Source organism: Atractosteus spatula, chromosome 9 (genome assembly GCF_055471065.1).
Source record: "Atractosteus spatula isolate fAtrSpa1 chromosome 9, fAtrSpa1.hap1, whole genome shotgun sequence".
Taxonomy (NCBI): domain Eukaryota; kingdom Metazoa; phylum Chordata; class Actinopteri; order Semionotiformes; family Lepisosteidae; genus Atractosteus; species Atractosteus spatula.
The window spans coordinates 41506427-41533947 of NC_142714.1; the positions used below are offsets into that span (position 1 = coordinate 41506427).

General features: G+C 39.0%; 1 protein-coding gene across 1 annotated transcript; it reads left to right on the plus strand.

Moving 5' to 3' along the window:
• Nucleotides 1-5328: 5328 nt before the first annotated feature.
• Nucleotides 5329-27013, plus strand: tnfsf10l (TNF superfamily member 10, like). The gene is made up of 5 exons (XM_088925517.1): nucleotides 5329-5680; nucleotides 11970-12134; nucleotides 20747-20783; nucleotides 21957-22070; nucleotides 22755-27013. The coding sequence occupies exons 1-5, from the start codon at nucleotides 5486-5488 to the stop codon at nucleotides 23201-23203; spliced, it is 960 nt and encodes a 319-aa protein (XP_088781643.1). The 5' UTR covers nucleotides 5329-5485; the 3' UTR covers nucleotides 23204-27013.
• The last annotated feature ends 508 nt before the right edge of the window (nucleotides 27014-27521 follow it).

Genomic DNA, 27521 nt, shown 5'->3' on the forward strand with positions numbered 1-27521 from the left:
GATTGTGTTGAGCTACAATGGGTGGGGACCATGAAATGTCCCCCAGTTTGTGTGGGGGAGATATGCAGAGAATTCCCGTACTGAAGAGGCCTGCTTTGTATTCGGAGACATGGAACCTCCAGACTTCAACAACTGTGTCTCAGCAAAGCTGCAGAGACAAGAGCTGACATCACCTACCACCCCCACGGTACAGCTGCCGCAGGAGGCTAAGCTGTGTCACAGACTGTGAAGCCTCGGCAGAGACAGAACCATCTGTCTCCAATTTGAAGAGCCCAGAGCTCTTCAAGGAAATGAGAGGGAAAAACGCCATCAACAACAAGGAATGCAAGAGAGCCTCATATTACAGTTTTCTCTGCCACTACACTTTCCTTGTTAAAAACTAAAGACAAACTGTTTTCTTGTTTCCAAACTGAAGTTACAACAACTCTCTTTTCAGTTTCCCCTAACCTACAGTATTTAACCTTCGCTACTGCCAACGTGAAACTCTTCAAGCTATTAATGAAAGGTGTTGAAGGCTCTGATCATCACTGTGCCTTTGCTTGTGACTCATCCTAAGTTGATATATTCAAATTTTCTTAAAGGTCAGCTTCTCTTAGAGCGCATTCTAGAGGAAACTTGCAAACAGGATTTGTTTAAGCTTGCTTTGATTTTATACAATATGAAACTTTATATGAGTACTTTACTGTTTGGGGGAGATAGGTCTGAAAATTTGACAACATGCAGTTTGAATCCTGAAATAACATAACCATATAATTGAATATCATGTTAAATAAATAATTATCATGTTTTTTTACTAAATCTTTTAGTTGTGATTCTGTTCAAAAACAATTCTTTACACATGGCAATCTGAGCAGGGCTCTGGGATTTGAGTACCACTATGCTGCAAATAGAACTGTAATTTAGGGGGAATGTTGTTAACAGCAATGACCAGTTTTAAATAAGTACTTTTCAGACAACAGTCATCTCAGAGTGCTTTTCAGGTCAGGGTCAAGTCTGGGTCTTTGGTGCCCACAATTTAACACATTTTTTCTTGGGCTCCGCCAATCACCAGCAGCTCAAACCTAAGAGAAAGGAGTCTTAAACTGGTGAGACACAGCTCTCAAGACACTTCACTCAGACTCTAATAAAATGCCCAGCTGTTTAAAGACACAGACACTCTAATAAAAATGTAAAAAATAAAAAAAGTAAAGGAATAGATCAAGGAACCAGATTAATTAATAATCATCATCATCTACAAATGATACAAAGTATCCAAGGAATCCTACTACACTTAGATCCACAGAGTCCTGGACTGGAGCCCACAGCTGGACAGCATGGAGAGGAAGAGAAACTGTAGTTTTCTCCACCCCAATCCCATGGGACCCCTGTGTCTGCTGTTTATTATTCCAGATGAGGTCTAAATCTCCAGGGTTAATTGATGCCTTTAACTGAGTTGTTTGCTTCTTTTGGTTTACTTGTGCCTGTAGTCAATCATGAGTTTCAAAAATGTTCCACGTCAAGTGTATTGTTTCCAACAACTCAGCAAACACAAATGCTAGGCAGATTTTTCTCTGCTTTCTCACCCTTATTTCTGACTAACAGTTCTTAGCCCTTCCACACATCTGAGCACTTGTCCTTCTGCAAAGGACTAATTGGTTCCATTTCAGGTAACACTGCTGAATAAGGACAGTTCTGACACTTGAAAATTGGTACAGGGCTGCTCCTAATGATAAATCCCATTTGGCCTTTTGAGAGCTGGAAACAAATTTCAAATTTACCTGCAAATGTAAAACTAAAATCAATTAGTTTGTGATTTAAAACTCAGCTGGGGCAAAAACATACAGAACATACAGTATTGTCCACCAGGACAAGGCTTGGGATCCAAACTTTTTTTTACAACTACAGAGAGTATAAAAATAAAAGCAGACAAATGCAATCAACAAGCTGATGATATACTGAACACAGTATGAAAACTGGTTGTGTTTAGAGTTTTAGATCTATTTGCAAACTTTAAATGGAATTCCACATATGAAAACCTGATTAAAATATTAAAAATACTCAAAAGCTCTGACAAAGTCAACATAGTGGACTTCTTCAGAATGAGACATGAAACAGAGGGCATCTAACAGGTTACTTTAGGTAACCTAAGCAAAAGTACTTTTTAAACTGAGAACTGGAGGCATTACTTTACACAAAGGCTTGTGAGAGTATGGAACAACCTGTCCCAGCAATTTTGTTGAAGTCAATACACTGGCCTACTCTTGTTTGTGACCTGTCTTATGTCTTTATGATAAAGCACAAGAAAACACTCCACCTTGTGCAAGCAGTCCAGACAGTGCTGACACAGTGGGTTTGTGCATCATACCCCAGTATGGCTGTAGCTTCAAGTTAGGAACTGTTCTTTCTATGCCAAATGCTTGTGTACTGGAGCCTTCACCTCCACCTGTCAAGTGAAAGCTTGGTATAAAAAAACTGACATGTCTCAACAGAGGAGAAAGGTTCAGTAAGGGAATCTTAATAATACGTGAACACCTAGAGTGCCCTTGTTAATCAGCTCTGGCCTGTTTCAACCTGCAGACTGCAAAACAACCATGCTACAGCCAAATCTTGCAGCTGTAGCAGAACTTCTGCTTTCTCAATGCTCATGCAATACAATTAGAAAAAAGGTACCTATGAAAATAAATAAATTATTGAGTTAAATCATTTATTCGAATTAGCCCTGCAAGCTTAATTAATTAGCCCATAAAATTCAGAGTATCCTTTGTAGTAATGTGAGGGCTTTAATTTACTGTAACAGTTAGAAATTGGAACAGTAAATTGTGAGTTACCGACAAGGAATCAATTACGAATCAATCAAACATAATAATTTACTATCTCACACACGTATTCTAAATATACAATATATTGAAATAACATCAAAACATGCATAACAAAAAAACAAACAGAATATATTTGTAAAAACAATCTGCTGTGATACGAAAGGCTGATCGTTCACTCAGGGATGATAAGGAGAAGGGTAATAACTTCAGAAATAACTTAATTAAATTATGGTCTACCCGGTAAGTTCTATTATACTCATATTGCATCACATTCATACTCTCAGATACAAGTAAATATACATTTAGTACTGTTAACTAAACAACATTTGGAATAATAGTTCAACTCTAGAGAATTCTAATGTGAAAAAAGAAGTTTTATACTTAAAGATCTGAGGTCAAACATTATTTATGAGTTTAAACCTCCTGCTAGCTGAGGGCCCCAGTACGAAGTGAAGAGAAGGAGATAGTGTTGCTGAGGACAACTCTGACGAAAGTTAGTGTTGCAACACATTGGTTTTTAAAAACAGTATGTGCACAGTTGTCTTCTTGGGTCCAGCTGCAAGGTAGACAGGTGGCAGAAGTCATTTAATCCCAGATATAGCTTGGTTCTGGATATGCTCGGATATTGAGGATGTCAACAAAAAAATAGCCCAACTGTCTTGTTTTGTTGACCAGGTGAAAATTACGGTGGGTTAGCAAACACAAGATTTCTTCTTTTACAGAAAGAATCTCTTATGCAGAATTCTGTAATGTACTGACTCACTGTCTTTACTTGGCATCTTGGAGAAAAGTTTAAGTCCTTACTCAGACTGCTTGCAGTGACTTGGTTTGAAAAATCAGATTGCCAGGATGGTTGGAGAGAGGTGAGGAGCCAGTGAGTTAACCAATGAAAAATGAGTTGGGTGCTAGCCTTTAAGGTGCGACATCAAAACTGGTGAGTGGTTGGGGATGTTATCAGGTATAGTCCTGGTACTCACCCTGGAGCAGGTCCCCCATTGGTGGGTTGTCCTTTGGGTGATGATCAGTGTCCTTGATTCATTGTTCTGGAATTAAACAGACTACAAATTCTATAAAGCCCATCTATGCTATGCCATAATGATATGCTGTATCATTAGACCGTTCAGCGTTAGATAAAGCTTTATAATGTCTTTCATCAGAGGGGCCTCTTAGCCACGTTCCTCTGCATTTACATTGAAGCACCAGTCAGATCGGTTAAAGCACAGAATATTAGAAATCTTTAACAACACTACACATCAGTCTATTATTATTATTAACAACAATATTAATTCCTTATACTTATATAGCACCTTTCCGGACACTCCACTCAAAGCGCTTTACAGGTAATGGGGACTCCCCTCCACCACCACCAGTGTGCAGCATCCACCGGCAGCCATAGTGCGTCAATACACTCACCACACATCAGCTATCAGTGGAGGGGAGAACAGTATGATGAAGCCAATTCATAGAAGGGGATTATTAGGAGGCCATGATTGCTGAAGACAAAGGGATTATTTTGTCCAGGATGGCAGTGTAACACCTCTACTCTATTTTTATGACCACAGAGAGTCAGGACCTTGATTTTACATCTCATCCAAAGAACAGCGCCTTTTTACAGTTGTGGGCCCCTGTCACTATACTGGGGCATTAGGACCCACACAGACCGCAGGGTGTGTGCCACCACTAACACCTCTTTCAGCAGCAACCTTATTTTTTCCCAGGAGATCTCCCATCCAGGTACTGAATAGGCTCACACCTGCTTAGATTCAGTGGGTTGCCAGTTGTGAGGTGCAGGGTGATATGGCTGCTGACTATGTCTTATTGTATTAGATGTTTTTCTCAGCGGTTTCAAGGATCTTACTTATTACCGGTCCCAGATCACCGAATGTTAACATAGGTAAGCAAGGCATCTTGTGAAATTAATTTTTACGGAGATAAAATATATTTTCAAATGTTATGCTTATATAGATTTATATGCTTACATTGAAGAAAAAGACCTCTTTTGTTATTCGATTTTGGGGACAGATGGAGATGAACCCTAACATAATTTTCTCCTGGTCATATACTGCTGCAGGCAGGTAGAGTTTTCATTTCACTTGTCTTCCTCTGTGCACAAATCGTTGTGGGAGTGTGGAACAAGCTAAACAGCCATGCTGTTGAAGTCAGTGCCCTGGCTTGGTTTTAGACAAACTTGGCCGCGTGGCCTCCTCTGGTGAATACAGGAGTAATGTGTGAAAAGAAAGTGAAAAGAATACACTTGAATAGTGAGAAGGTTTCTTCCAAATAAACTTTAGGTTAGCGCTAAATACTTTCTCTTAAATTATAATTACTAAGGCCAGGGCAATTTACACATTCTAAAGCTAAAGGGAATATCGATCAGATTTAAGAGTAGTTCACAAGACTAAAAAGGTCAATGCTGACTTGTTACGGCACTGCCGGCTTGCAGGTGTGGAGTTTTTGCGCCTCTCAGTGGCAGAGAGCTGTGGAAAGGGTTAACTCAGTTTATATTGTACCTCCCTCGCACCGCAGTCTCTGCGCTCGGCTGGCAGCGCTTCAGAGTGCACGGCGCTGAGCAGGCGGGATAAGGAGTTATTAAACAGCACTCCCACACAAACCTTGAATCAAAGTAGTTTTGATTTTCAATCTAAAAAAACCTAAGGTTTTCCTTCGGATCACTGGACAGGAATGCAATGGCTAATCATAATAACCAGGATTATTTCCGATCTGCCAGCAACGACTCCACCACTTACATGATGATGCCGGCGAAGAAACAGGGGGATGCGCCGTCAAAGTTATGGCTCGCTATGGTGGTCATTGTTGTAGTCGTGCTCCAAATCGCTTCCACTACCGGGCTGTTTGTGTACTTCAACATGTCTATAGCGCAGGTAAGGGAGTGTTTTTGCGGTACTTAAAACTCGGGGATGTTGTCGAGTTGCAGACGTTTGATCTGCGGTGAAAAGAGAGCAGAACTCACAACTTGGTTAGATATCAATTGTTTACATCGATTTGGGATAGGTGTTCATGAGGGAAAGGAGAATGTTAAAACTTTGTATTATTTTACATCATTGCAGTTTATGGGGATTTTATCATATCAGCTGTGTTGCCTTAATTCATACTTATTTCCACCTTAATGCTTTTGTAGATCTAATGGAATGCAGTAGAACCGCGTGCAGACAAAATCTGCCGTGGAAATGTTTATATACTGTATATTTTTTTAAATCTCTCCATTCCGTGTAAAAACAGAACATGACCACCTTTACTGTTTTCTTTTGCCCTCTGGGATAACTTTTTCTCCACTTTTCCAATCTCTGGAAATCTCATTTTGCAGAAGCGCATAATTCCGTTGGGGGAAGTTGTGAGCTGGGGGGTCGCTTTGTTTGATTTTCCCAAACCTCCATTGTCTCTTTCTTGAGTTGCACATTTAAATTTGCTTTTAGTTTACGAACACTTGTAGCCAGTGTACTCTGGAGACAAAAAGTGTAAAGAGCAAATGCGAGCCTACAATTCGTGAACATGCCATTCTTTGTGGAGAATCGTCTTGGCGACTGCTATCGTCAAGAAGTTCCTGCAGCTCTATTAAACGATATTCAAAGTACTGACGCTCTTTTAATTATAGATACAGCCTGGCTATCTTTAAACAGGAAACTTGGGACTTCAGGTAAACAAAAATCCATGAAACGGATACACAGGGTAGCGCTTCATTTAATCGTTACATTCAATCATTCCAATCGTATATAGATAGAACAAAGCTTGTTCTGTACCATTTAGAAAGTTGAACAGCTCATTTACCAGGGTGAGGGAGTGCAGGTTAGCATCCCACTTCGCTTCCCGCTGTCTGTGTTTAAATACAAACTGCCACCACACCCACTAAATTGCGAACATGTTACAATTTAAATTAAAATAGAAATCATCAGGAGTTACAGTAAGTGTCTCTTTGACGTCTCGAATCTTTCTCTGGCTGTTTCCATATGAAATATGGAAGATGATATTATGAGCGTGCTTTACTGTCGCGTCATTATGGATTAAATTGGGCAGTTGTCTGTGGGGAGATTTTTATTGACTAACATATTTTATTAGTTACAGATGCAAGTAAAAAACTGGCATAGAAACTTCAAGCCTATTTCCCCCCGACAAGAAATTTGTCTCACAGAGCCTGATTTCAAACCTAGAATGGTTTTGTTTGAGATCATCATCTCTTATACAGTACTTCAGCCTCAATTAAGAATAAGGACATAAGACACTTCAAAACTAGTTTGAGTTTACAGAGCTAACTCACTGGGGGCTTGTGCTCAGAGCACAGCACTGAGTAAAGCATTGCACTAAAAAGCTGTGATGTATGCAATTAAACCTTCTGAGACAAAATATCAGGGAGATTTTATTAATTTGATTAATTACACTTGTGAGTGTTAGTTTAACTTATATCAGAGTGCCTTGTTTAATCCATAATGCAAACAAAAATACCTGAAAGTGTCTGCATTAACTAAAGTTTGCAAAAAGATGAGAAAACGCTATCGTCTTCTGAAATGAGCCCAGCAGAGAATAATATAACTTTGCACTAAATTGCTTTTGCTGACCAGTTGTTCGCTGTCTAATTAGACTACATTGTGCCTATGTGCTACTCCATTTTTGAGCTCCTTAAAAAGCTTTTAAGCTTTAACCCAATTAAGAAAGCGTATTGTTTCACTACTGGACCAATTGGAAATAAAAAACTTAAAAAATCTGATGAGAAGCTCACATCCTGCTCGCAGAGAATCCCAAGGGTCTGTAAATCTTACTCTAGCATACAGAAAACAAAAAAAAACATTTATACAACTGCAGAGAAGCAACAAAGTTACATCACTCTGAAAAAACCTTCAAGAGCACCATGCACTTTCACAACAAGATAACAACAATGACCGTAAAGACCAGATCACCCCAAACTGGATTACTCAGTGCCTTGTCTTTTCACTTTGTGGGCAAACAGTGAGTGCGGAACCAGGTTGAAAACATCACAACACCAATTCAAGGAAAAAGACTTTGATAGGATGGAGGGAAGGAATGGATTGACTGTTGATCTGTGGTTTATCAATTGGAAAATAAAGTCAGGGATCCTCAGCTTTGATGTCATCATCATTCTTGGTTGGTTTAACCCAGTTTTGCTGAAACATAATGGACAACATCATTATAATGACCATTCCAGTGACTCCATCACACACTGACATAGATGACACTTTCCTGTCTTTGCAGCAGAAGAGAGCAGCAACCGGAGAGGCCAGAGGGGAAAAAAAAAACGTGCTAGTCGTGGCTTAAAGTAATCTACGTCTCATTGGCCAGGGGCCAAGATGGTCATAAGCCCCTGAAGGGTCATTTCTCCTTTGTCCACCACAGGCTTGAAAAGCAGAAACCAAGTTTATACACACAGAAAACCATAAGTAACAAGGTAATAATTAATAGGCTTCTTTTACTGGAGATCTGGACCTTTAGCCTGAATGCACGCAACAACTTTTCCTGTTACTGTGCTGCTTCCTGTGAAGGTGTGTGAAGTCTCAGGAGGCAGTACTCCACCTTTAGACTTATTTACAAGAAAGGGAAAGTAGGCCAGAGCAGAATGACCTACTGTATTTCAGGGAATTCCAGCTCTGGAAGGATAAGAGCCTGGCCACTGAGAAATCTCAGTGTTTTCATAAGCACTGTGCCTAATCCAACTCCTTTCACTAGTAGTGTACAGTCTATGTGGCAGGCCAAGCTACAGTCCCCCTCCTGATTTCAGTTTATTTTTGCAGTATTCTAACTTGAATGAAAACAAAACGTGGTCACTAAGCATAGACCAGGGCTGCAGAATGTCTGCAGCTCATAACCACTTCTCGTTGTGTACAGCAATTTCATGGCACTTAAAGAGGCCTCACTATCTAATTTTGTTGAGTTCTGTTACCCTAAATATGTGCTTTTTAAAACCTTTCCTGAGCTGTGAAACAGATATGATTACATAAACATAGTCTTTCATTGGCATTTCTGATTCAGCTGTTTTGTAAAATCCATTTTGAGTCCAGGAGTCAGCCCAAGAGACAGGCCTAAGATTCTATTGCGACTCCATAGAAACCCGACAAAAAGTTATTTGATACCTTCAGTCTTTACTCCAGTGATATTTACTACACTACATACAGTAGAACTCTACCACTCTTCTGCACAGCAGCAAATGTCTCTGCACCCTGCACTCTACACTACATCATGCCCATTGGAAAATGAACATGATGTACTATATATAAGAAACAGGAATTGTGCAAAATATACTTTATCTTTTAACCAAAATATAGTAGTTTTCGGTAGCATGGTGGCATGGCATTTAGCACTGCTGCATGGCTCTAGGTTCACAGTCCTGGGTTCAATTCAGGCCTATGGCAGTTTGTGTGGAGTTTGCATGCTCTTCCTAAACCCAGGTGGGATTTTGCCGGATCCTCTGGTTTCCTCCAACAGTCCCAAATCATTCTGTCTAGGCTGACAGACATGATAGACATGTCTACAATGCCCCTTGTGCCCCTGTGATGGACTGGAGTCCAATTCAGGGTGTATCCCACCTTGCACCTGCCGGCCAGGTGAGGCTCTGGATCAGATTGACCTTGTAATGGTCTAAGCAGTTATTGAAAACAGATGGAGGTGTCAGCTTCTGCAGCTTCTGTAGAAGACATGGGGTTAGGTTGCATCCGGTATATATTTATACATTCAGTAGACATTACTGTATGTATTACAGCTCTCTGGGGGCTCTTGAATAACTGACTAGTCTCATTTGATCCTGTAATAAAATCACAGAGTAGAAAAATAAGCAGCACTGAAGGACTGCATGTCTTGTTTTGATCACTAGTTTCTCTCATGTTCTTTTAAAGCTGTTCTGTGGTTTACTGATAACTGTGTGATTCTCACACGAGTACACAGTAGTCCTAAGCAATATATACATTTGCAGAATCACATTAGCTTGTCTTTAGTTAGAAAATGCACAACAAATATAAGGTCACGAAAAAAACAAGTGCCAGGTGTTTAGTCTGATAAACTACAAAAAATAACCTGTTTTAAGAGACATCATTGTATAGTTCCTAACAGTACCAACTATTTTGAATGTATAATCATCACTATAGAATTAAAAAGTGCTTTGCAATGGAGATTTTGATGTTTTCTGTTATCTTTAGCTTGTTTCTGAGCTGTAGTTCACCTGGAAATCATTGTGCGGTGAGATCCCGTTTTTGAGCTCTAATTTCTGGATAATGAACTCAGCTCATTATATTTCTACTAAACCAGTAGGAGGGTAAAACTGAAGCATTAAATTCATAATTGCTGCCACATTAAAGCTTTTTTTTGTCACATTGTTTAAATTTCAGTGTTTTGTTGCTTTCAGTGATAACGAAAAGTGGTATGGAGGAAAAGAAGACAAAAGGGAAAACTACACAACTTTTAAAGAGAAAAAAATACATTTTCACCATGTCTTAGTTTTTGCATTTTTGCACTTGCAAAATGGAACCTAGCTGTAAAGAGACTAATACTGTAGTGTTTAAATCCATAAAAATAAGATATTTCAATAGTGCTATTATGTCAAAGGTATTTATGAGACAGGTATTGAGAAACGTGTTTTGAGCAGTGAATCACAACAACTGCTGGCACTGACAGCGTGCTCCTGGTTTATGACTTTGGTGCTATCACAGATTTGATAACCAGTTTTTAAAGCACTTTCTTTTATGGCAGTGAAGTACAGTAGGTGAGTTTTGTTTTCCCCTGCTTGGTGTAACTTTAGGCAAAGTTGATTGCACAGAGAACGCTGAGCCTAGTAAAAGACATTGTCTAATTAATCGTTTCTGTGAGTGCTGTTTAGTTTCTGCTTAACAATATCTGTATAAAATTGTAATCTGAAGCCGATTCCAGGAAGGGCCTGATTTTTTAAAGACCTGAACCTGCAACCTGCATAATCCCTGACCCACCTCACTTAATAAAAGCCACAACCTGACCCGACCCGAAATACAAACAAAAATCTAGTCAACATAAGGTCATATATTGGCTTCGTAGTGTTAAAGCTTCCAGTGTAATCAGTCAGATTTACTAATGTAATCAGTAACATTAAGAGCATTATTTTCAAAGCACTAACTATTTTAAAGGAGAACTGTTTAAATGTTAAATGAAGTACTGTTATGGATGTTATGACAATATACTAAATGTTAAATCAACTACTGTTACAGGTGTTATGACAGTTTTAAATGGTTAGTGAACTGAAAACATCCCCTCTAAATTCTTGTCAAATTACTGTCTTGAAAGAGAGTTCCGGGTACCAGATGACTTTCTCGTAAAACAAATCCTGCCACTGAAAAATCCTTCTCTCGGGGCACCGGTTGTTGGAACTGACATGACAAAACGAGTTTTTTCGAGCCGGGGTGATCAAAATCTTTACCTTTGCTTGCTTTCAGAAACTTCTGTTTGGAGAATGTACTAATGTTCTCATGCTAGGACTAGATTGATTCCAGAATAGCATTAGATTGTTCCAAAGTGTTTCAAGAGATGCTTTTAGTGTCTTCTAGTGTGGATTCTGCAAGTTTGAACAATGGTCACTGTATTAAACAGATGAGTACTGCCATCCAGCTTTGTATCAGGCAACAATATTAGCCCTCCTGATAGCTTGCTTTGTGTTCCCTGCAGTGTTTTATAACCAATTGTCTCATTCGGTTATACACAGGACTCCTACAGCTTTCACTTTTCAATGTAATGCATCACTGAGAGGTTACCTATAATGTGATAATCAACCATTCACATGTCTAGTATCATGACTCCCAGACCTCTTTTGCCTGAATTTTCTTCAAGTTCAGGAAAGATACTTTTTTTTTTCTGCACACTTAACTGCTTTTCGAGAAACTGCAATTTCTCGAAAAGCTATGTGGAAGCACCAACACAAGAGAGCCTTGTGTTAATTCACAAAATCCATCCACGCGAACCGATTCAAAATATCTTCCATCTTTACCAACATTCTTTAACTCATGCTTTTGAAGAAAATAGCAGCCAAGGAAGGGGGCTGAATTTGTGTTAATGGAATGTTGAAGTTCCAGTTTTGTGGTTGACATGTGAAAAACAGACTTATCAATGAACGTGATAGATAATACACACTGCAATACAATGGGGCATGGACATCTGAGTGAAATGCAAAATGGTTCTTCTCTCTGACAGACCAAGAACCAGGGTGTCACGGAGGAGCTGAAGTGCCTGCAATTTCTGAACGCTATTGAGGAGCAGATCAATAAGGGACACGACATTCCTGAAGAGCTGGCTAGACTGTTTAGCAGTGAACCCTGCCTAAAACTAGCAGAGGGCATCAAAACCTACATCTCCAAGGTGGGTACTGCTGTAACGTGGTACAGTCAAGAAATTACCATGCACATTTCAAAGTGATAAACTCTCATGAAAGTTCTTGCGGTGTTTGCATTTAGTGTAACTCCCAGTGAAGAATTAATTAATTAATTAATTTCATGCTATGGTGACTTGCACAAATATTGTAACACATGAATGGAAGTTAAGTGATTCATGATTACACCCTGCAATTTTTTTTAAAAATTAAATAAATTCTAGATGGCAATCAGTGATTTCACCTAACGGTGTGCCAAACTCAATTGCAACACAAGCAGTGCTCCAGATGTTATGCATCTATGTGGCTTTGCATCCTTGGCTATTTCCAGATACGTAACCTTGCAGATGAACTGAACGTCTCTCCCTGCTAGCTATATCAGCTACGTTTTAGGTTGACACTTTAACACAATTGTCACAAAATAACTATGTATAACTACATGTAGAACTATGTAGAACTATAACTACAAAAGCTATTAATCACAAAAAACTTCACAGTGAACTCCAGTTTATCTTCTTCCTAATAAGAATCAATCTACAAGGTAGTACTGATTGACTTTTTCCAGCTGAATAGCAGAATAATATCCCATACGTCTACTAGAGCTGCTACTGCTGCTATTACTAATAAATATATTATTATTGCATCTTTCACGTCAAAGCAAAGCACTTCTCACTTTACAATTTATTTCATATATTAAAATAGAAATAATTAACATAGCATTTGCAAACTGAAAAATACCACAGAAATCATAGTAAAATACAAACAAAAGGTTGATATTTCAAATTATTTTCTTAATTCTTCTTTTTATTATACCTTTTCCTGGAATCATAATTCATTACAGACAGTACATTCTCAATGTAATGGGATTTAGAAGTGTAAAAGCTCTCCCAGATATGAACAAATACAGTATGTTATCCAACAAGATCTGAACAACGCTGATGATATGGGCGTAAAGAGTTCCACAGGCTGGGAGTGGTCTCCCTAGGCCTTATGCCATTTCACCCTTGGAGTGCCAGTTTCATCAGATCACAATAGAGGTTCTGGCTGATAAAAAAGAGTATTTTAGTCAAACAGTTTGGTGACATTGTACTCAGTTCATTAAATATAAGTAAAAGTATTTTAAAATAACTATCATACACCAGCAGCCAAGTTCTACACTTTCTACCCTGTTTTTAGTTTTTGTTAGCCTTCTAGTAGCTGCATTCTGTACAAGCAGACATCAGAAATTATGTGAAGGAAAGAAATGAAATACAGTTTTTGAGATTTAAAGGGGAACTGCACCACTCTTGTTATATTTCGGGGTTGGAAAGGATCAGCATTATTGTGTGCATTTCAAACCACAATGAAAGTAAAATGTACACCGTAACGTGTAAAACCTCCAAATTACATCACAAAATAGATGAGATTTCAAGGTATGCCCAGCGCCATATTCTGCGATTCAGAACAAGGCATTCAAACTTCCGGTGACGTGACACGGGCTTATTACATTGCAAACAAGCAGGCATGTGAATACATCTCTTTGAATCCAATGGAACTATTGCTCTCGATTTCGAGACAGTTTTGTTGACAAATACAACTTACTTGTTAAAACTGCATGCAGATCATGTTGGAACATTTCTGTGGGGAAACGTCTGCTGCACAACCTGTTGTTATTCCATCCTACATTGCATTACATTTGTCCCGACAGTAACTAGTGAGCAGGAAGGGCAGCTTCATGTCACCATTTGTGCAAGCTCTCGCTCGTGGAGAAACCAGAGGTTTGCGACAACATGGCGACTATTCAGTCATTTCACAAAGTTCACAATTTTGTGATTAGTTTGGAAAGTAAAATTGTGCGGAACCATCAATTAATTTATTTTGTTACCTTGATTTAATAACCGGTCTGAGAAATTGGGACTGCAGTTTCCCTTTCAAACAGCATGTATTATTTTCTGTGCATCAGAACATATGAATGAGATTATATTATGTTATAAAGGCAATTGAATAGTGTGAATCAAGGCATAGTTTGTAATTAAACGTTACTGCATGATTCCTCATCTTAGATATAACAGATGAGATAAGTAAACCTTCTTCCTGCTCTCTGTGTTGCTAAGAAGCTGTTAGTGTAACCATTCTCTTTGTCTTGATTCAATTGAAGACATTTCTGAGCAAACCTAATGGCATTAGCATTACAATTGAGTGAAACTAACAGTAATAGCTGGGTGTGTTGTGCATAGCTATGAAAGTTCTTGCAGTCTTTATAAATAATTGTGCTTGTACAGCACAAATACCATGTATAAAGAAAAAAACAGAGGGCCCAGTATGGATCCTTGTGGAACACCATTTATTATTATCGATTCCTTATACAGACAAAAATATTGTCTATTTGTTAAATATGATCTAAGGTAGCTCACAACAGTTCCCAAAATACTAGCCCATTTTCTAAAATGATTTTCATTTACTGCTTTGGCAATTACCATCGAGGAAAATTTGTCATTTTAAATATTACTTTTTCTAGCCATGGCCTGATATATCATGAAAGTCTCTGTATTAATTAACATTATTATTATTATTATTTAAATACAATTAAAATCCTCAAAAGTGCTCTGAAGTTATTTAAAACTAAACCGTCTGAGATTTTTTGAATGAGATTTTTATTAGTTTAGTTATAAACAGGTTTAAATGCCTGTGTTGTCAAAGAACTACTAACTGCAACACTGTATCTTTATGGAAAGGTAAGTGATTTTGTGTTTGTTACTTTTGCATTAGTTTTTGTACATTAATCAAAGAGAATTAGTTATTTGCTGATTCAACAGGCCTAATTAAATCAGGATCATTTAAGATCATTAGAAGGGTTACAAATAAGAAGAGGTCATTCAGCCCAGTCAGACAGTTAGGTAAAAAAGACGATCAGATTTCCTGAAATCTGATCTCTTATAGGAACTATTTTGTTCTGAAGGTAAATAAGGAATTCTTCATACTTACTCCTGCAAATGAAATAGTAGTGTCAGTTTCGTTGAGAAAACTATTCTAGAGCTGTGCTTGTTTTCCTTGATATAATCAGAAAAATATGTGTTTTTGCTAACCTAAATGGTTCATTGCATATGAGTAAGATCTGCTTAAGAATGTCACAATTGAACAGGAATTTTTCATTTGTATCCTGCTTAAGACTAGGCAACTCCAGTCCATGAGGACCTCACCATTCCCTGGTTTGCATTTCATCTCTGATCTTATATACTTGAACTATTATTAAACAATTAGTGAACTATTATAAAATTTGGATAATGATCAGCTTTTCTAGGTTTTAATCAGTTGCCAATAGAAAAGTATGCACCTACTTCTGTCTTCTGCTCTTGAGGATAGAGATGCCCATTCTTGCCCTGCAGTGTGTATGGAATTGTGGAATAACAGCCATATTCTGTAACAACTCCTGACATATAATTCTTAAAGCACTATGTGATGACTGATGGAAAACAGTGGGACTTTACACATTTTAAATGGCGGCTGAGAATGTATTGTCTCTAGTGGTTTTCCTCTCTGACCCTGGAGTGATAAAACCATTTCACCAAATTCTGAAAAGGAAAACAAGACCACCCAAAGCTCGGGTTTTTCCCTTCTTCTGCTTTTGTATAATGTCTCTTCTCCCCTTTGAACAATCAAGAACAAGGAAGAGGGTTTCTGAGGGTTTACTGAAGCAATCTGACAGGAATATAGAGCTCTAACATTCTTCTTCTCTTACCAGGGGATTTAGCAACTGTCTTATGCTACTTTCCTTGAAATAGCATGAGCACCCTCCACTTCCCTATTATTTTTTGATTAAAAGAACAGCACTGTACGAAAAGCTATTAGAGTCCTAGCACTTCATTACTGTAGGAAGTGCTAGGCCAGTCCACGTGTTGAGTTTTAAGGCAGAGGGCAATTATCTAAATAAAGAGAGCTCAGAGAGTTGTCCCCTGTATAGTGAAGTCAGAGAACCTGGGGGAAAAGTTGGTAATGAAGCTGCTGAAATGAACTGCAAATAGATCACACCTGGATGTTGTTTTGAAAACTCATGACGTCAGTCACCCATTTTTTTTCTTAGAGGCTACATCTGGTTTTATTTTAAAGTGTTTTTCTTCCGATTCTCAAGGAAAGGGACAAAGAAGGGTCTTATTGTATTGCTTTAAACCCCAGCAGAGTGAGTGTATTAAGCATTGTTACTTACCCGCTGTTAGAACACACAGCCTGGGGTCTTTAGTGACTATAGGAGTGCTGAATCAGGATGAATATAGGCCTAACAGATGTACTCTGCAGTCTGCCCTGTGGTACAGAGAAGTCTGGACTCATACTTGTCTGAGCAAGGAATATTCAAGTGGGCCTCCTGTAGAGAACAGATACATTAATAGGACAGCTCTACCAGTGAACTATTGACCCCCGTAAAACATAAGGAAGACAATGTACTGCCACGTCAAAATCACCCCCCAAAAAAGCCTAGCCATGAAACTTGAATGGCAAAGTGCATCTTTCTCAAAACAGAAGAGAGGAAAACAGCACCATGAAGGAGTATATGTGTTTTATACATCAGATGATGATGAGATATAAGGTGATGAATAACCTGCAGTATTTAAATTGATTTCTTAAAAATGTGCTAGAAATGTAACTGTCTCAGACAGGTGCTTCATGAATATGGTCTTATTGTAAATGCGATTACCACACCAAGCACAACACAAGACCACGCACAAACATGATGGTATGTGGTACTTTTGTCCACTACATCGTGCAGAGCCTAGTGCAAACATTTGTGCAGAAGGCAGGCATTTCTCTGACAGGTGTACAAGAGTTAAGAGATTATAGGACTGTCACGAAAATGGAACCCAAATGCTTCTCTGGGCTTCCTTTAAAGCCTGTGGATTGCTGTCTTGTGCTGGAGTTCTGCCTGCAAACAGACGATAAGCACAGCTTGCGGGGAAATGACATCTACTGTAATACAGCATGAGTTATGAGCTAGAAAGTTAAAAGTGGCTGTTTTCCAGAAAATCTGTACACATATTTCTACCTGGACTGACCACATTCTGCTTCCCTCAGCATGACTTTATAATAAACAACTCCTTGAGTGCTGTTAGCTTGACTTAGTTTTAGAGAGGGAGAGCAAGAGGGGGGAGGTGGCCAGGAGAGGGGTAGAGATCAAGGAAGGGGGGAGCAGAAGAAAAGGGAGAGAGAGGGAAAAGGAGGTGGGGGGAGAGGCAGAGAGGAGAGGGGTGGGGGAGGGAGAGAGCGTTTACATTCTCAGATTTTCGGGAATGAATGTTTTTCATGTATTTTCCTTCGGCTGTAAAGAGCTACAACAATACCTGCAAACATGGCACAGCAATAAAGAGTATCTCAATAAAAAAATAAAATAAAGAGCATAAAAGAAACAGGGGGGAGTGTGGAGGCAGTGTCTGCTCTGTCTGTAAACAGAGCAGACTCAGAGAAAGACAGTGTTTGTAAACCTTCAAGGGACAGTTCAGTTGGCAATCTCCTGCATTATAGCCGTTTGCTTAAACATCCAATTGGTTTTGTTTGGACTTGATAACATTAAGACTCAGATTTCTAACACAGCAGGAGGAATTCAGAGCAGAGTTTCATTGTGTGAGCCAGCCTGGCCCTGCTGAGAAACAGTAAAAGATTTTTTAACTCCTTACTTCCTTCTGCCCAGATTGTTTGGAACTTCAAAGAAACTGAAACCTTCCATTCTTTAAATCATTTCTTGTAATACATTCTTACAGGCAGAAAACAGATAAATTGACTACTTTATTGATTGTTTAGCTTATTAAAATTAATTTATTGACCATTGAGAATACAGTTGCACTTTGGCAGAGTCAGGTAAACATAAAGGCCTTTTTAAAAACAATACCAAACACAATTTATACTTGAACCAAATCTTCTCTTAATCTCCTTACTCACTTTCTTTCTTGTCCCTGATGAGAAATTTACTTCTGTGGGCAGGTAAAATATATAACACAGTATGAACTCATTATCAAATAAGAAACATACATGCAGAAGATGAGAAAAAAAAATTAACAGCTTTTGTAATCTTAACATTTTTTTTTTAAAAAAGAACTTGGGTCATCAGTGTGTGAGATACTGAGGATACATGCATGGTGAAATAATATTAAGTTAAATATACACTCAGTAGTCCAAATTAGGTAGATTAATAACTGTGGGAATCTAGATCCTTTGATCGAGAATGAAAATATTTAGTTCCTTTAACATGACAATCCCCTGTGACCAGAAATCATTTAAGAATCATTAAAGAAATGTTTTAATCACCCGCCATGACAAAATCAAAATCGTTTTACTTTGAACTCCCTTTTTGTAGTATGGTGACCAAAAATGACCATGATATTCTCAATGAGGTCTTACTAAAACAGTGATGCTTGAATAAATCTTCCCTGGATTTAAATTCCACACTTTGTGCTATACAGTATACTAAAGCATTCTGATTGTTTTTCTTTGCTTCCCTACATTGTCTTGATGAGAACATTGAAGAATCTACATTAACACTCAGATCCCTATCGGGTATACAGTAGTAGAATCTTGCAGCTTTGATTTGCCCGTGTGATGTGTATTATGTACATTCCTGTTTCCTGCGTAGTTCACTTTGCACTCAATGTTACAATTTATTTGCCAGTCCTTGATTTTGTCCTTCTGTAAATCCCTTACTGCTGTTTCTTTGTTTGCTTCATCCCGCCATTTTTATATCACCTGATATTTAGCTAGTTTGTTAACTGCAGTATACCAGAATCTAAATCATTGACACAGATCAGAGCAGTAGGCCTGAGATGGAACCCTGAGGTACACCACATCTTACAGTTGCCTAATTCAAGATTATGCCCCTTAAGATGACTTATAGTTTCTGGTCGTTTACCAGTTTTTAGGCGATGTTTATACATTACCTTGCATTCCTATAGTTTTTAATTTGATAATTAGTTTTTAATGAAAAACCTTATCAAATGCTTTCTGGAAATCTGTATCATGCAATGTGCTTTAAAGATTCAAGCAACATTCTTGTTGCTTGTTAAAATAATTCAAGGATGTTATTTAATTGAGATTCTTCTAAATCCATGTTGCCTGTCTCTCAAAATATTATTATAACCGTGCTACAAGTCAGATTTGTCTTTTTCTCATGACCTGTCTATACACCCATGGGCCAATCAGAAAATCCTTTAATTTTGGTCCACTTTTAAAACAACAAAGCGAAATGTAATTTGTTTTAAGCCTACTCTTTATGACAAACTCATCCTGAAAAAAACAGCCAAATGTTTCCAGGCATTTCCTTTCCTTCTTTCTGTAAACCAGAGCTGCTTGTCTGGTTATTCCACTGAAGTCTGATACGAGTTCTACATTCATATGAACAATACAAAAGCTTTAAAAAACTCCTGTACTCTTTGGAATTTCTTGTAATGAAACAAGGACCACAGCAGAGTGCTATAATGCTGTGCATTGTTTTGACTTGGACCGTAAACTTTGATCACTCATTACTGTGGTAAATCTGTTCTTATTGTGTCTGATGTGATAAATGCTCTTGCCCTGTAACCTGCTGTTAGGTGATAAACACAGTACGACATGGATATTGGGTGAATCAGACAGCTGGGAGCAGCCTGACTATGCTGTTGCTCGCTGACCAATCCTTCAACCAATCCTACTGCCTTGCAAAAATTCACTGTGCATTTACTACATTATATTTGGGAAATCTGGAGTTTAAGGATAATAATTATCACAAAACTACAGCTAAGTTTTTTTTAAAAAACATATGGCTTGGTTTTAATAAAATCATTTGCGATTTCCAAACCCAGTGCTGTGTGTGACATCAGCTTCCCCTTGGACAAACACAAGATGCCTCTGGCAAACAAGGTGACACATTCTTGAGTGGTGCCTCCAGTGTGGTTTTGATAAAACCGTGGCCTGTTCATGTTGCAGTTTTGCTAGACGTGTGCCTTTAAAAATCTGCAAGTCCCTGAGCTCTCATATCAAGATGACGTTAGCCAAGCTTTTATTGACTTTATAACACAGCTCACTACTCATTGCATTCTGTGGAACTGAGCTTCTACAGAACTTGACCCCCATCTTGATCAGCACAGTGAATTCCACTTTTCTTATTCCAGGAACTCCCAGTGTCCTGATGTCAAATATGATAGGAGGGCTTTTGCACCAGCAGGAATGACCATAATAATTCCCACTGACAACTGCACCCTGCCCATCTTCAGCCCAGAAAAACAAATATTTTTCCTCATATTGTCCCCCATAGCCCTAAGCTCCTAGTGCACATATATTGTTTCACCACTAGGGGGCAGTGCTGAGAACAGTCAGGCCTGGGACTTGAAGCCCTTCAACAGCAGTGCCAGTTGACCTGATTAAGCATGGAAGTGGATTTAAAACCAAAAATAGGATTCACTACTTTACTGAAAGGGTTGTGGGAGAATGGAACAGCTACCCAGCTGCACTGTTGAAACCAAAACCCTGGTTTCTTTCAAGAAACGTCTGGATCTTTGAATCAATTAAACACCAACTTCCAAGCTGGTTAAATGGCCCGAAATGTGCCCTTGTGGGAAGAAAATAAATGTAAAAGTTTATTAAATAAACTGGCTCTACTGTCTTTCAGGTGACTGAAAATGCCATAAGGAAGCTTGCGCTTCAGGGTGAGTCTCAGTGTTAATTTTTCTGGGAAGGCTAGTCTGAAACACTATGGTTGTCGATTCCCATTGCATCTGGTACTTATCCAGTTTACAGATCCACATTCTAGAACAAAAGCTGAGCAGTTCAAAGAATCCTACATTTCAAAGACCCAAACTTGCTTGAGCTTCTTCATTATCATGAACAGCTTGAACCTGCACTACCAGACACCAAAAGTGAAAATGGTCCCTGGTGTCTGACTTTTCAGGAGGAAGAAATAATAATTCTGCCTCATCAAATATTTCCAAGCAACACATTTAAAAAAATAAATGTTAATTGTGAGTGATTAATTTTAATCATGAAATAAATCATTTTTAAAGCCATTATCTGTAGGAAGGGGCTGTATTCACTAACTGGTCATACTCTGGTCACCTGGGTGTAATTGTTTTCAACTGTGGAATCACCTCCCACAAGGAAATTCCTTTGCTCCAAACATTTAAGAACATTATAACATTTTTTTCTAATAAACTAGAGGATATTAGACTGTAATAACTTGAGAGCCCTGGAGCCGTTATCTTTGCCCCACAAAACTCTTCAGAGCAGTGCTGTCATCAGCCATAAAGCAGTCTGTGGGTTAGAGGCTAATCTTTTCATTTTGAAAAATAAGATTTAATATGTCCTCAGACGACAGGAGTTCAGTTTCCACTGTCTGCAAGTGAAGGAAGTGTCAGATGTCAGAGGCCAGCTTGAGTCACCCGTCGGTGTGCTGACTTTAGATAGAGCTGGTCACAGAAAGGACAAATCAGGCATTGTAATCCCTCAACATGAAGCAGCTTCAAAGACCCAGCAAGTGACTTGGCAATCCAGCAGAACAAGTGTAGAGAAAAGGATAAGAAAGACTTTTGCTTGGTTTGGGGTAAAGCTCTGTTTTTTCCTTCTTCCTGGTTTTTTGATCCACATTCAATCAAATAACATGAAAGATTTTTTCTCCGAGGTTAGCTTTAACCTTATTATAGGCATGGCTGAAATGTGAAAGTTGGCCTAGATTAATGAATAACAATACTGTGCTTTAGCTGCACACCCTTTTCTAATGTTCTGATTGGACACTTTCTCTCGTTTTGACTAAACCATTAGGTCAGTGGTGTCACTGTTTCTTTGCTGTTGCTTTATGCACCTATTTTTGTCTTTCGGCCTTTCAGAAGCAAGAAATCTACCTCGAAGTTTCAACACATCGGGGTCAAAGGTCATTACCACGGCAACCCAGCGGCCTTCAGCGCACCTCACTCTGAGAGACAGTGGGCCCCAGACCTCAGGTTAGAGTGTCACCTCACTCTGTGAGACAGGGATTCATTGTGACCCATCTTCTTTTAAACTGTGATATTTGACTGTATATTTCAGTGAAAACCCATGAAACAGTCTTTTTGTAGGACTAATTTAGCCTGTACACAATTCTATAAAGGCAATAGAAGAGTATATATATATATTTGGTTTATATATACATTTGGTTGATTCTGACCTAATGCTGAAATTTTGCTACACTGTACAATGGGGCTAAAAATTCTGCCTTTTCCTTACAGGCCCTATATAAATGAATACCACAAAGACATACGCTTACATTCTGTGTTTTAATTGATGCAACACTAACAAAATTAAGTTCAGGACACACAGCTGGTGAGAAAAATGAATGTCCTGTTTTTAGGAATAAATTCCCTGCAAATAAAAACTTTACTTTCAGCTTCAGACTCTTAGCATATTACACAAACCCGGCCAACTCCAGCAACTTTTGCTTCATTAATAGTGTGGTTCCAGGTGGAATGGTTTGTTTTCTAATTTGTTTTTTGCTCAAGACTAATGTATTTTTGATCTCCGAATCACCAGTTCTTTCTCCTTGGCTTTCTCTTCATCTGGGATTCAGTTTCAAACCGGCTGAAGGATCAAATGTTGAAAAACAGTAAAGTGTCGGTCTCTCTGACAAGGCCCTTCCTCTCTCCCCTCAGGACCCTCTGCCTTCCCCCAGCCTGACCTGCACCAGTCCTGCCGTCACCCAGTCCTGTCCTGGGACGCCCAGTCCTTCGGCTCACACGTCCACAACATGAGCCTGAGCAACGGGCGGCTCCGAGTGCCCCAAGATGGCCGCTACTACCTCTACTCCCAGGTGTATTTCCGCTATCCCTCCCCGACGGACCCCGACTTGCAGGGCAGCAGCCACCAGCTGGTTCAGTGCCTCTACAAGAAGACGTCCTACCTGAGGCCCATCCAGTTGCTCAAGGGCGTGGGCACCAAGTGTTGGGCAGCAGACGCAGAGTACGCCCTCCACTCGGTCTACCAGGGGGGGCTGTTTGAGCTGACAGCTGGGGACGAGGTCTTCATCTCGGTATCCTCCCCTTCCATGGTGTACGCTGACGAAACGTCCAGCTACTTTGGCGCATTTCGCCTTGACCTCTGAACTCCTGAGCTGCTTTGGATTCCATTAACCACTCTTTTCCAAGGAGCTTATGGGGAGAACAAACAAAACTCTTTGGGTAATATGAAGGAAGCAGACTCTGAAGCAACACAAAAGGGGAGAGGAGTCAGTGCATCTGGCTCTTAACTGTCAGGAGCCCACCTGATTTAACCTGTGTGACATTCTGGGATAACCGTGCTGAAGGGTTTCTGAACTGCAGCTCTGAAAGATAATCCCAGTCAGTCCAGCAAGGTCCACTGAAGTCATTCCTTAGGCCAGCTCTGTTACTGCTACAGTTACTGCTTGACCAGATTTGCAGAGGACTTTGCAAAAGACGTGAGAGGTTTCAGCAGGTAGTAAGATGAGATGAAAACTTGGCCAGGGTTCTCCGGTGATACCTAAAATAATATTTCCAAACAGAGAAATAACTTAAAACCAGGTTCTCGCTATTAGTGCAACTATGGGCATCCCAGCTGATGATATTGACTTCACTTTGAAGAAGAAGAGGTACTTTGTCTGGGGTGATTTGACTGGAGAGGTCAGGACGCATGGAGTGTAATACCTGAAGTGGTTTATGGTTTGAACTATAATTATCTGAATATTTCTGCTTTGTCCTCTGTAAGTGATAGGAAATTCATCCAACTTCTAAGAACGCTTGCTTTGATAGATTTGATTTAATATAGGTAGGCCCCAGGAAATATTATTTTTTAGGCCTAACCCTGTAGTATGGTTTTGTGCACAGATAAAATCCCAGTATTGCAAATTAATGTAGCACATCCTTTGCTGCTTAAGAAAAGAGATTTCTTAAAGCTTAATTTGAGTCTGGAACACATTTTGCATTTGAACAAAGGCTTTGTATGAGTATGAGAGTGAAGCTGCTTATTGTATTCAGAAAGACTATCTCCCTGCTGCATGAAAAGCTGTTAACTATTAATATTGTTATGTATGTAGCGTGATTCAGATGAGTTGAGTAAAAGAGTAACCATGTCTCTTTCATGCATGAAGGCAGTATGGTTACCTCTCCTGAGTTAGTCTGTTGGTGATCCATGAAATCTGTCCATATGAAATGATATTTCTGTCATCATATGGTGAAATGGAAAAAGATATGCTTTGTTTCTGCACCTGCTATTTAAGTGCTTTTTATACTTTAAATGTTGTATTATGTTTGTGCAAAACACGTTACTCATCTGGGAGATTCCTGAAGATGGAATACTGTGACGATGACCTCATCTATGTTTATTTCACTTAGGAGGAAATCAGACAGGAAAATCCTGAGGTTCTGAGCTCAGAATGAAATGCTGGTATTTTTATTTGTCAGTTACAGCAAACAGGTCACTGTTTCAAAAATATTTTTGCAGATCTCTTGCATTTATGAAAAGAGGCAGCCTTGACATAGAGATAAAAAAAACCAAGCACAAAAAAGAGCAGGCACAAACACATTCATATCTGCCTGCCTGGCCTTGCGTGCCTCATTTCATGTGTGTGTCATTTTAATATGGCCAGGCTCTATCCATCATTGACATGATTCACGAAAGAGAGCTCTAGCTCAAAAATAAAAAACAAAAATGAAAAGAATCCAGGACTGATCAGTTTTTGTTTTTACCAGCCGCCACGAGGAAACATTCCTCTGAGAAATTCTTCAGATCTGGTTTGTCAGGTTGGGGTAGGGTGCTAATTTAAGCCTTCTGTACTGTAAGTCCTCTTTTAGGCTCACATTAGAACTGGGCATTGCTTGAGGGAGGTTCTGTTAAGAATAGTAACAAAGGTCAAGCTCAGCTTAGTCTAATTGCTGTTAACTCAACATCACACAGCAACATGATTGGTTCATGTGTTCACATGTTAGCACTGACAGGGGAGCAGTTACTTAGGTGTCAGTGAAAGAACACCTAACACAGAACACAGAAGTAGTCTAACTTTTTGGTAGCACCATATAGTTTTTTTTGAAAACCTTGAACCTCCCTCAAAGTGAAATGAGTTTTTGAAGTACAGTTTGAGCGCCTGTACAGCCTCAGCTTTCGCACGAAAAAGCACAGAAGGGAACCACCGTTTTCAAGTTCCTGCTTTACTGCTCTCGTAGTATTCTTTTCTAAGATTTGCTTTAAAATCTGACCTTTATACTTTTAAAAAAATGTAAATTTTTTCCTAATAACTGCAACCTGTATTGTAACAGAATATAACTAAAATTGAAAGGATAGAGGTGCTCTTATTTGCTTCTGAGGGATTAGACAGGATTTATCAAACTTGTTTTTTACAGTTTTTGGTCTGACAGTCTCAGTGCAGAACCAGTCTCCCAATGTAAAGCGTGATAACACCTAACTTGTTATAAGCAGCACCAGCACTACTTGTGCTGGGAGTGCTGGGAAATTGTAGCTGAGGAAGTGGATTTCTCCTGCACGATCCATATGGGCATGTCATGAATTTTGACTTCTTGTCTGCCTGGAGATCTGTGACTCATTCACACAGAAGAGATGAGTTTTGTACAAGTTATAACACCTGCGTAGGTTTAGCAATGGGTTGGGATTCATGCTCCTGGGCATTTGAGCTTTCTTGCTTCTTCCCAGGAATTAGAATAGAATAAGCAATTAGTCAGAGATTCTTTAAAGTTGCCAAAGTTTTTCCACTCCAGAGCTGTCCTCTAAGAACCCGCTGCTATGGAAATTGCTCCGCGTTGCAGTATAGATTAATAGATTTAGCCACATGCAGTAAAAGTTCGTGTATCATGCATCATTAAAGCAGAATACTTTCCCCTCCGACAGGAAAGCTGTGGAAATGAGCTGCTTAAGGTGCTTTTCAAGCGGACTCCTGGGATTCTTTAACACTACTGCCTGTAAGGGATCCATAAGTGCTTAAAATCCATTAGCTCAACAAGTTACCTAATGTGAAAGATGTCTTTATATTTCTCTTGAAGCTTCTCTTCACTGAATTGTTTCCTTGGTTCTTTGTCCAAGTCACCACAATCCTGCAGTTTTAACACTAGGCTAGGTTTGGCAAGCTATTCTTTTTCTTTTCCTGTTAAGAATCAGTGGATCAATAAAAAGGTGCCTTTCCCACAGCATTTGGAAACTAGCCTCGGTACTCTGTGATGTACAGTACATAGGGCCCTACTGCGACCTGGTTAAGTTGCCAGACCAGTGTATTCATTAACTATGGAACAGGATCTTCTGAAGGCACTATATTGACTGTACTCCCGAGTAGCTTCAGAACTGCAAAGCCACAATGCATCAAGAGAATGCAGCATGCAGATCAAGTCGGAACAGCACCCTCAATGATTATTTTTTCATAGTTTGCAGTATGTACTCAGAGACCACACAATCAGAAATGGATTCTGATAACACTGGGTACTGAATGGAAAATTACTTACAACCTATTCTGCATTTAGGATAAGACCCCTAAATCAATAAGCTTCTCAAAGTTAAAGGAAGCTTAATAGATTTAATGTGAGTTACATTTGTTTGTAATAATGTATAAACAACTCAGTGTTTTTTTTGTCTGCTTTGGAATGCAGTAAACTCTGTCCTGTATTTCCTGCACAACAGGAGTGCAGTGAAGTCTCTATATAACTTCCTCCTACAGAGCCTAACATGCTTAAGTCTGAGCTGCTTAAGAACATCTCTCAACCCCTGAAGCAGCCTTTTACTGCCACCTGTACCACTAAATGCACAAACTTTAACACTGGGTGGCTGGATGTTTTCAAAGGGTATGGGTTCCAGCTTTTTTAATTCCAGAGTGTAGACTGAATGTGTATTGTGTATTTTTCTGCCTTGTGTATTTTTTTTATCTGTTAAAATAAAAGTTTGTCAGATGACGTCTCAATGAACACTTGTTTTCCTTGGTCTAGACAACATTCATTTGTTGCCCTGCTTGCCTAACATACTGTATGGAGTCTGTTTGCTTCAGTGTAACTGTCCTTAGGATCACAAAACCACAGTGCTGTTTCCCAAGCTTGTTGGTGGTTCATTAGATTGTTTCTCATCTCTCTTATCATACTGTGTGCTGACTAATGAATCATTTCTTGTTATTTTTGTTGAAAATCAGGAATTATTTTTAGAATGTTTTTTTCTCCATTCCCATATTTCCTTTTATTGCTACTGCTGTAGTACAGACAACTGATTCTCTAATTGATGCAGTAATGACAGATACCTGGGGTTTTACAGTTAGAAAGAGACACTTCGGTAAAGCCTAATACACATATAATCATGTCTGATTTATGGAAATGGCTTCATCAATTTCTTGTAAATATCCTCAAAAGATTTGAGGAGACTCTTTATAATTCTACTTTGTTTTTAATTGTTAGTCCCTACTGAAAAAAAACAATATTTAG